The following is an 11,550-nucleotide window of genomic DNA, read 5'->3' as shown; positions in this document are numbered from 1 at the left end:
CTGCGCTGCTATCAAATCTATTCAATCAAAGCCGGGGACTCCGTGGAGAGAAGGAGGGGGTTGCCTTGCGGGCGCGCTTCTGAGTCATTCATTTGGCGTCCATAGACGCAGAGTGTATGACTCGGCCCCGTCCCCTGCGCCCGCGTCATTGGATCTGATTGACAGCAGCGGGAGCCAATGGCTGCGCTGCTATCAAATCTATCCAATCAAAGCCAGGACTTCGTGGAGAGAAGGACGGCGGGACGCACCAAGGAGATGAAGGGGCTCAGGTAAGTAAAAATGTCCGGTGACTGCCAGGTGTTTTTTTTTTAAAAACATAAGCCCCAAACATAATACCCCAAACTTGCAAACGCACAACAAATGCAGTAAAACATGCGTTAAAAAAAATTGCAAAACAGTAACGCAGCAAAATGCTCCTTGAGCTACTGTACCGCATGGGTGTGTGTAGCGCAGCCTATCCAAATGAATGGGCTGCCCTAAACCTGTGGGGGTAATATTGCGCAAAAAAAAAAAAAACGCACGTCTCAAACAGTTCGATATGAATGGGCCCTTAGATCTATTTTAAGTCCCCATCCGGTTTTGGTTATGTTTTTTCCTTTGGATGCGATAATCATGCAGTAGCCTGCAACAAACACGATTGAAGTACACCACGCGGGAATGAACTTCGCATAGAAATCTTTGTGCATCTGTCACATTTTCCAGTTTGAATTATGTTGGGAGAATTAAAATCCTATCACTAAGCAAAAAAACTGAAGCCGTCACGAACAGGATTCGAACCTGTGCGGGGAAACCCCATTGGATTTCGAGTCCAACGCCTTAACCACTCGGCCACCGTGACTGTCAGCCAACGGCCTCGCGCTGCTCTTTTACACAGTATATAACGCCCCCTGGCTGCTGCCTGCTGATTGGTTCGATGCTGGTTTTCTTGTCCTAGTCACACAGCCATGCCGGTCATTGAATCGAATCACGTGGGGGACCCGGATTCTTTGTAATACGGAGTGACACCGACAATTCATTGTAAATCTCTGCAGACCTTGATGGAGTGAATAGTATTCAGCAGTGGCCGGGTGTCTGGGCTAGAAGCTCTCCTGTACAAACAGCGGCCTGCAGAGAGTGCTCCAGTGTATTGTTCAAGCACAGCACTGGCCTGAAGGATTCATGAGGTATTGTCACACCCTGAGCACAGGTTAGACAGTGTGCCTCGCTGCCTTATAACCCTCCACGTCTCTTTCCTCACGCGCCCCCCTAGTTGTCACCCTCAGTTCAGTGGCAGTGTCTGCTGTGTTGTAGTACCAGATGGGGCCGAAGGTGTCGCTCTTGGAAGGTTCCTGTAACCCGTCTCCCCGCAGTTTGCAATGTGGCCACCAGATGTCACCAAACTGCAAGTCTGAAGGTGCCGGTCAGGCTGGCAGAAGATGGCGGTGCGGAAGAAGGACGGCGGGCCGAACGTGAAATTTTATGAGTCCTCAGACACTATCTCCCAGTTCGACAACGTGCGGCTATGGCTGGGGAAAAACTACAAGAAGGTACTAGCAGGGGCGGCCCGGTGTCCTGGCGAGAACCGCGCCGTCTCCTCCCTGTCTGTACACCGAGAACAAAGAGCCAGGCCCGGCTAGGGGGAGGGGGAACGGCGGCACCGGGAACGGGGAGAGCTACCGGCTGGCATGGCCTGGGCTTATCTGACACCCCGCTGTGGTGAGGGGAGGGGGCAGTGCCCGGTCCATTTTTCCTATTATAGAATGGCATGTGTGGGGCCTACAGGAGACCAGATGTCAGCATATGACACCCCATATGGGAGCCCACACACCCCTCTACCATCATAAGGACCGCTCCTTATCCATCCATCACATACAATGTGACACCATACACAGCATGGCATGACAACTGTCATCTCCAAAATCATCACCTTCCATACACAGCATGGCATGACAACTGTCATCTCCAAAATCATCACCTTCCATACACAGCATGCCATGACAACTCTGTCATCTCCAAAATCATCACCTTCCATATACAGCATGGCATGACAACTGTCACCTCCAAAATCATCACCTTCCATACACAGCATGGCATGACAACTGTCACCTCCAAAATCATCACCTTCCATATACAGCATGCCATGACAACTGTCATCTCCAAAATCATCACCTTCCATACACAGCATGGCATGACAACTGTCACCTCCAAAATCATCACCTTCCATATACAGCATGCCATGACAACTGTGATCTCAAAACTCATCCTCCATACACAGAATGGCATGACAACTCTGTCATCTCCAAAATCATCACCTTCCATATACAGAATCGCATGACAACTGTCATCTCCAAAATCATCACCTTCCATACACAGCATGCCATGACAACTCTGTCATCTCCAAAATCATCACCTTCCATATACAGCATGGCATGACAACTGTCACCTCCAAAATCATCACCTTCCATACACAGCATGGCATGACAACTGTCACCTCCAAAATCATCACCTTCCATATACAGCATGCCATGACAACTGTCATCTCCAAAATCATCACCTTCCATACACAGCATGGCATGACAACTGTCACCTCCAAAATCATCACCTTCCATATACAGCATGCCATGACAACTGTGATCTCAAAACTCATCCTCCATACACAGAATGGCATGACAACTCTGTCATCTCCAAAATCATCACCTTCCATATACAGAATCGCATGACAACTGTCATCTGCAAAATCATCACCTTCCATACACAGCATGGCATGGCAACTGTCATCTCCAAAATCATCACCTGGCAGGTCACACATCTGTACATTCATGTGTCATGTGACCACTGTCCTCACTTACCCTGACAGGGGGGGGAGGAGGTCATCCTGAATATACCACACTGCTCTTCTCTACAGATCAGACATCTTATATGTCCTACATATTCCCACAGTCATGATCTATAATCCACCATCCATGATAAATTCTCCTGTCATGATATATAAGGCTACAGTCATGATATGTAATCCACCATCCGTGATGTATAATCCTACAGTCATGATATGTAATCCATGATCTATAATTCTATCATGATATATAATTCATACAGTCATGATATCTAATCCATGATCTATAATTCTATCACAATATATAATTCATACAGTCATGATATGCAATCCACCATCCGTGATGTATAATCCTACAGTCATGATATGTAAGCCACTATTCACAATGCCTCTTTTACATATACTCCTCTATTATGATATTCAGTCATGAGATATATTCCACCATTCATGATGCCTATTTTATATGTAATCTTCCATTCATGATATATATTTCTCATATGATATATAACCTTCCTACCATAAAATATATATATATATATACACACACACACACACACACACACACACACACTTCATATCATGTTATATAATCCACCATCCATGATATATAATTCTTCTATCATGATATATACAGTTGCTCATAAGTTTACATACCCTGGCAGAATTTAATTTCTTGGCCATTTTTCAGAGAATATAAATAACACAAAAACTTTTCTTTCACCCATGGTTAGTGTTTGGCTGAAGCCATTTATTATAAAACAACTGTGTTTACTCTTTTTTAAATCATAATCACAACAGAAACTACCCAAATGGCCCTGATCAAATGTTTACACACCCCAGTTCTTAATACCGTGTATTGCCCCCTTTAACATCAATGACAGCTTGAAGTCTTTTGTAGTATTTGTGGATGAGGCTCTTTATCTTCTCGGATGGTAAAGCTGCCCATTCCTCTTGGCAAAAAGCCTTCAGTAAATTCTTGGGCTATCTTGCATGAATTGCACGTTTGAGTTCTCCCCAGAGTGACTCAATGATATTGAGGTCAGGAGACTGAGATGGCCACTCCAGAACCTTCACTTTATTCTGCTGTAGCCAATGACAGGTCGACTTGGCCTTGTGTTTTGGATCATTGTCATGTTATGCCTCCTACACACGATTGGTTTTCCCATCAGGAAAACTGGCATGACCGCTTTTGGCCAGGAAAACCGGGCGTGTGTATGCTCCATCGCAGTTTTCCAGACGAGAAAACTGCAGGGGAAAAAAAGAGAACTTGTCCTCTTTTTTTCCCCGCCGGTCTTTTTCCCCTTCGTGAAAATTGGTCGTGTATGCTAAAAAATTAGAGTTTGAACACTGCTGATTGTCATTCTCAATTCCTTGGATATCTTTTTATATCCCTTTCCTGTTTTATACAGTTCAACTACCTTTTCCCGCAGATCCTTTGAGAATCCAGAAAAGTCAGTGCAGCACTGGATGAAAGATGCAAGGATCTGTCAGGAGTCCAGAAACTCATTGACCTTTTATACACACACACACACTAATTACAAGCAAACAGATCACAGGTGAGGATGGTTACCTTTAATGGCCATTCAAACCCCTTTGTGTCAACTTGTGTGCATGTTATCTGGCCAAAATCAGCAGGGTATGTAAACTTTTGATCAGGGTCATTTGGGTAGTTTCTGTTGTGAGTAAGATTTAAAAAAGAGTAAACACATGATTGATAATAAATGGCTTCAGCCAAACACTAATAATGAGTCTAAGTTTTTGTTTTATCATTCATAGTCTCTGAAAAATGGCCAAGAAATCATAAATTCTGTAAACTTATGAGCACAAATGTAATAGTCTGTTCATGATATAAAATACTCTCTATTCATGATTAATAATTCTCCTATCATGATATATTATCCACCATCAATGATATATAACCTTCCTGTCGTGACCTAGAATCCTCCTGTCGTGACCTAGAATCCCCCTGTCGTGACCTAGAATCCCCCTGTCGTGACCTAGAATCCTCCTGTCGTGACCTAGAATCCTCCCGTCGTGACCTAGAATCCTCCCGTCGTGACCTAGAATCCTCCCGTCGTGACCTAGAATCCTCCCGTCGTGACCTAGAATCCTCCCGTCGTGACCTAGAATCATTATAGTCCACTATACATGATATATAATTTTCTGTTCCAGATATGGGGTCCAACATATATGATGACTACTTTATAAATAATCCACAAGTTTGTATAAAGATTTCTTCCTGTGCACATTGATGCCACATTTAGGCTGATCCATATATAATATATATGTAGTCATATTTACCAGTTCTATGTAGTGATTGGTGTCATTCCATATCGATCATTTCCCGTCCATGTATTTTGTCATTTGTGTGTATTGTGATTGGAGGAGCAGCAGAGAATATTTTTGCAGTGACAGTGAATGCAGCAGATTGGAGTGTAATGTTTACAAACGGGTGTATTGTAGTAACTGCACGTGGTTTTGTGGATATAATCCTCGGTTACCTTTGACCTAGTGTGTATTCAGTGAGACAACAGGCATTCCTGCTGATCTTCACAACCCATGTCTCTCATTTGTCTGAACACGTCTTTTAAATTGTATGGAGCAAAAAACAAAAGTGAAAGCTGAATCAGCTCATGTGAAGGTTTAGATTTTTTCTGTCTTATAAGAATGTTTGTTATCCAGATGCAGCATCATTCTAGGGCTGCAACTAACGATTATTTTCATAATCGATTAGTTGGTCGATTATTGTTTCGATTAGTCGGATAATAGCCTTAAAAAAAATAAATAGAATTTTTTTATTTTTTTTTGGGCCAATTTGTTGTTGGGCAGATTACAAAACACAAATTGCCGCAAAAACACATTGGGGTAGATTCGGAAAGAAGTTACGCTGGTGTATCTATTGATACGCCGCATAACTTCTAGGATGCTCCGGCGTATCTTTTTTCTGTATTCAGAAAACAAGATACGCCGGAATTGGGCTAAGATCCGACTGGCGTAAGTCTCTTACGCCGTCATATCTTAGTTGCATATTTATGCTGGCCGCTAGGTGGCGCTTCCGTCGATTTACGCGAGGAATATGCAAATTAGGTAGATACGCTGATTCAGAAACAGACGTCCGCCCGTCGCATTTTTTTACGTCGTTTACGTTAGGCTTTTTCCTGCGCAAAGTTACCCCTGCTATATGAGGCGTATCCTATTTCCCGCGTCGAATTTTTAAAATTTGACGTTGTTTGCGTGAGTCGTTCGCGAATAGGGCTGTACGTAAGTTACGCTCACGTCTAAAGCAATGACGATTTGCGGCGTAATTTCGAGCATGCGCACTGGGATTCTTTGACGAACGGCGTATGCGCCGTTCGTAAAAAATGTAAAATACGTGGGGTCACACTAAATTTAAGTAAACCACGCCCACATCATCCACATTTGAATTAGGCGGGCTTACGCCGGACCACATACATTACACCGCCGTAACTTAGGGCGCAAGTTCTTTATGAATACGAAACTTGCGCCCTAAATTACGGCAGCGTAAACGTATCTGAGATACGTTACGCCCCCAGATAGATACACCATTGTATCTGAATCCGGGGCATTATATGCTTTTCTGCAGCTTCTCCATTGAAGTATATTGAACCAAAAAAAAAAAAATTGCACCGTTTTGCGTTAAAAAGTCCTTGCCCTTTACAAATGCGCAGCAGCTGAAAAAAAAAATCATGGATATGAACGTGTCCCTTAGGAAAACATGTAAATGAACTGTAGTGAGTTTCTGCAAAAAGCAGTTTGTTAAAGGGGTTGTAAAGGTACAATTTGTTTTCCCTAAATAGCTTCCTTTACCTTAGAGCAGTCCTCCTTCACTTACCTCATCCTTCCATTTTGCTTTTAAATGTCCTTATTTCTTCTGAGAAATCCTCACTTCCTGTTCTTCTGTCTGTAACTCCACACAGTAATGCATGGCTTTCTCCCTGGTGTGCAGTGTCATGCTCGACCCCTCCCCTGGAATACAGGAGAGTCAGGACGCCCACTAACACACAGCTCCTTTCTCTATCTGCAACATAGAGAGCGTCCTGACTCTCCAGTAGTCCAAGGGAGGGGGCGAGCACGACACTCCACACGAGGGAGAAAGCCTCGCATTACTGTGTGGAGTTACAGACAGAAGAACAGGAAGTGAGCATTTATCAGAAGAAATAAGGACATTTAAAAGCAAAATGGAAGGATGAGGTAAGTGAAGGAGGACTGCACCAAGGTAAAGGAAGCTATTTAGGAAAAAAAATTGTACCTTTACAACCCCTTTAAAGCTTACCTTCACCCTCTTCCTTATGATCCTCTCTCCTACCCATCATTCTTACACAATTGCAAAAAATAAAAAAATACTATGTTTTCATTATTTTTTTTTACTTTATATCTACAATCCTCACCTAGGCGAGAATGACGTAAACCAGGGGTTGACAAATTTGCTTGGAATCTAGGAGCCAGCTAAAAAAGTTAGGAGCCAGAAAACGCACCCCGTCCCGACGAGCTTGCGCGCAGAAGCGAACACATACGTGAGTAGCGCCCGCATATGTAAACGGTGTTCAAACCACACATGTGAGGTATCGCCGCGATCGTTAGAGCGAGAGCAATAATTCTAGCCCTAGACCTCCTCTGTGACTCAAAACATGCAACCTGTCGCCTATGAAGATTTTAAAGGGTAAAAGTTTGTCGTCATTCCACAAGCAGGCGCAATTTTGAAGCGTGACATGTTGGGTATAAATTTACTCGGCGTAACATTATCTTTCATAATATAAAAAAAATGGGGATAACTTTACTGTTGTCTTATTTTTTAATTAAAAAAAGTGTAATTTTTTCCCAAAAAAGTGCGCTTGTAAGACCGCTGCGCAAATACGGCGTGACAAAGTATTGCAACGATCACCATTTTATTCTCTAGGGTGTTAGGATAAAAAATATATATAATGTTTGGGGGTTCTAATTAGAGGGAAGGAGATGGCAGTGAAAATAGTGAAAAATTACATTAGAATTGCTGTTTAACTTGTAATGCTTAACTTGTAATACCAACGGCCACCACCAGATGGCGCCAGCTCACAAGCCAAGTCGCCAGGACACTATTTCTAGTCGCCATGGCGACCGGGATTTGTCGAGCCCTGACGTAAACCTTCCCTGTGCTTGCACAGAAACGGCTTGGGTCTTTACCAGTAATATGCCCGAGCCCCTGCAGAATTTCTGCACATGTACAACATTTTACAAACTGTCTCCTGGGATGTGTGATGTAGTATGCGTAGACATGCCACAGGGGCTCTGCCATGTTACTGGTGAAGACACAAGGCGGTTCTCCATATGCACAGGGATATCTGGCACATGTAGACATGCCGCAGGTCTCTCTATAACAGGGGTCTCCTAACTGCGGCCCGAGGGCCAGATGTGGCCCTTTGCTAGCCTTTGGAGACCCCCTGCTTTATAAGGTTCCATAGAGTAGGCAGAGGCTCATGGTGTGTATGTGCCAGATCAAAATTAAAGATGGCGACGCAGGAGGAGAGCGATGTAGTGGGAACTTTGCTGGTAAGCATTACCCCGCTAGACTTCATGGACTAGTAAGAATTTTTTATACAGGGACAAGTGTTAGGTATTTAAAATGTAATTTTTAATAGATAAGGTGAGGTTCCTTACCCAGGTATATTGCAGGGATACAGGTCCCGAAAGCCCTGCGGCACATCTGCACGCGCTTGGGTTTTCCCTGTAAATCAGTGCAGTTGTGTGATATTCCCGCACTTGTGCACTTGCGGGAAATATCCTGCCCATGCATAGATGTGCTGAATTGCTCTGCCTGGACCCAAGGGCCAGGCAAAGCCTTTCGGCATATCTGGACAGGCACCATAATGGCAATGTTGTGGTGATGGTGCAGACGGAAACCCAATGCAGGAGGCTAGTGTGAAGGTAGCCTTAAGCCCCGTACACACGGTCGGAATTCCCGACAGAAAAAGTCAGATGTGAGCTTTTGGTCGGGAATTCCGAACGTGTGTATGCTCCATTGGACTTTTTCTATCGGAATTCCCGCCAGCAAAAGATTGAGAGCAGGTTTTCAATTTTCCTGACGGAAAAAATTACTATTGGGAAATTCGATCGACTGTATGCTTTTCCGACCAAAAAACAAAACAAAAAAACACACATGCTCGGAAACAATTCAACGCATGCTCGGAAGCATTGAACTTCTTTTTCTCGCCTCGTCGTAGCGTTGTACGTCACTGCGTTCTTAACGCTCGAAGGTTCAGAGAACTTTTGTGTGACCGTGTGTATGCAAGCCAAAGCGGAATTCCTTTGGAAAAAACATCCAACTTTTTTCCGACGGGAATTCCGCTCGTGTGTACAGGGCAATAGGCTCTGTTCACATACACTTTATTGCCAAAAGTATTGGGACACCTGCCTTTACACGCACATGAAATTTAATGGCATCCCAGTCTTAGTCCGCAGGGTTCAATATTACGTTGACCCACCCTTTGCAGCTATAACAGCTTCAACTCTTCTGGGAAGGCTGTGCACAAGGTTTAGGAGTGTGTCTATGGGAATGTGTTTCCATTCTTCCAGAAGCATTTGTGAGGTCAGGCACTGATGTTGGATGCGAAGGCTTGGCTCACTGTCTCTGCTCTAATTCATTCCAAAGGTATTCTACTGGGTTGAGGTCAGGACTCTGTGCAGGCCAGTCACGTTCTTCCACCCTAAACTCGCTTATTCGTGTATTTTTGGACATTATTTGTGCACTGCTGTGCAGCCATGTTGGAACAGGAAGGGGCCATCATCAAACTGTTCCCACAAAGTTGGGAGCATGAAATTGTTCAAAATGTCTTGCTGATGCCTTAAAGTAAATGTAAACACGATTCATGAAATTTGAGCTGGTCACATATATCTGCAGTGTTTTTTTATCTCTCTCCAAAGCCTTATGTCCCATAGCTGTCTCCTGCTCAGTTCTTCTGTTATCAGAATGATAACTTCTGACAAGTTCTCCATTACATATGATAAAAGCAGCCTTCGTTTTGTTTTGGGGGGGATGCTACAAATAAATTAGCAGCGTGCTGAACTATTCAAAGATCAGCTCTCAAAGTCTCTGACTATGAGGAGAGGGGGGCGTGTGCCTTTCCTCCAATCAGCTGTCTTTGCTGTATTCCCCAGCGTCACTACAGTGCTATCCAGGAGAAAATCTTCTAACGCGATCTGAACTTTCAACACAGTATATAAAGCTGAAGACAGCAGATATACATGTAAAACTTACGTAGGGAGATTTGTTTCATCTCTGTGTATCATCTGAGACGGTTCAATTCACTGGGTAAATGTGAGGGTTTACGTCCACTTAGTTCCCTTAGCTGGAACTAAATGGCCAAGCCCAACATTTGAAAAACAACTCCACACCCTAATTCCCCTTCCAGTAAATTATTTGGACCAGTGCAGAAAGCAACATCCATAAACTCAATAATGAACCCTAAGGACTAAGACTGTTGTGTGTGTAAAGGCAGGTGTCCCAATACCTTTGGCAATATAGTGTATATGCGCTTTGAACCCCATCCGATTCGTATGGCATGTGAGCCAAAACGGCTTTCTTTGGAGCCGGTTCACATAGCTACGCTGCAGCGCCAGTGAAAATTCACTGAGAACCCCTCTCGCACTGATCTGCTGCAGTTTCCTCGCCGTGCAGGTGCAGCGCATTGTACCCATGTGTGGGTTACCTGCGCTTTGCCATAGACTTCCATTCGATTGTGCAGTTTTGGTGCATTTTCTGAAAGTTCAGAAAAAGTCCTGTGTGCAGCATCTTTGGTGCACGGTACCCTGCACTGCACCCATGCTGCAGGGAAGCCACAGCAGATCAGTGTTGAAGGGTTTGTAATTCTGGCTATCCATTTTTTTTAAACCCTTGTAGAATTTCAGTGCTACTGATTTCCTGCAGGGTCTATACTGCCATAACCTTTCTCCATCCACTCCAGTGATGGCCCGTTTGGCATTCCTTAGGGTAAGATTCCTGATGGTGACAAAAGTGGACTTTGCCTGCGTGATGTGCAATAAAACAGCCACCTGTCATCTCCATCAGAAGCCTGTGTGACAGAGGGCCAACAAATGAAGACAACTGTAAGACTAGAACAAAGCGTTGTCATCTTATAACAGGAAGTGCTTTCATGACTGGATCACAAGATATTGCATAAAGCTGCATATTTAAAAGTACTGAACATTATTTTTAAAATTAATTTAATGTGTTGACATTTATCTAAATTTCAGTGAAGATCAATCAGGAACTGGGTGTGTCACCTGTTTGGGAGAGGAGTAAGGAAAATAGGGGGATTAACGCCACTCTTCCAAACATAAAAAATGGAGCAGATGCTGCTTCATATTAAAGCGGGAGTTCACCCAATTGTGTTTTTTTTTCCTCTTTTCCCCTTAGATGGATGCTCGTTTTGTCTAGGGGAATCGGCTAGTTGTTTTTAAATATGATCCGTACTTACCGGTTTCGAGATGCATCTTCTCCGTCGCTTCCGGGTATGGGTCTTCGGGAGCGGGCGTTCCTTCTTGATTGACAGTCTTCCGAGAGGCTTCCGACGGTCGCATCCATCGCGTCACTAGTTGCCGAAAGAAGCCGAACGTCGGTGCGGCTCGATACTGCGCCTGCGCACCGACGTTCGGCTTCTTTCGGAAAATCGTGACGCGATGGATGCGACCGTCGGAAGACTGTCAATCAAAATAGGAACGCCCAGTCCCGCAGCCCATACGCG

At 44.1% G+C, this 11,550-nt stretch overlaps 1 protein-coding gene and 1 non-coding gene across 11 annotated transcripts in view; one reads left to right on the top strand and one right to left on the bottom strand.

Annotated features, from left to right (window-relative positions):
- Positions 1-756: 756 nt before the first annotated feature.
- TRNAS-CGA lies at positions 757-838 on the bottom strand. Its single transcript has one exon. It is a non-coding gene; the product is annotated as a tRNA-Ser (tRNA).
- Positions 839-945: 107 nt separating this feature from the next.
- The window catches only part of SMARCC2 (SWI/SNF related, matrix associated, actin dependent regulator of chromatin subfamily c member 2), a 113,899-nt gene continuing 103,294 nt past the window's right edge, over positions 946-11,550 (top strand). For 9 of the 10 annotated variants that reach the window (XM_040341110.1, XM_040341103.1, XM_040341102.1 and 6 more), the window contains exon 1: positions 1,370-1,526. In XM_040341110.1, the coding sequence (XP_040197044.1) occupies positions 1,416-1,526 (111 nt within the window). In that variant the 5' untranslated portion in view covers positions 1,370-1,415. Of the gene's footprint in view, positions 1,164-1,369; positions 1,527-11,550 lie in introns of those variants that run through there. The other variant, XM_040341106.1, reaches the window with a different exon arrangement.

This window comes from Rana temporaria, chromosome 2 (assembly GCF_905171775.1).
Source record: "Rana temporaria chromosome 2, aRanTem1.1, whole genome shotgun sequence".
Taxonomy (NCBI): domain Eukaryota; kingdom Metazoa; phylum Chordata; class Amphibia; order Anura; family Ranidae; genus Rana; species Rana temporaria.
Note: the sequence above shows the minus strand (reverse complement) of the source record. Positions and strands in the feature narration are given on the sequence as shown.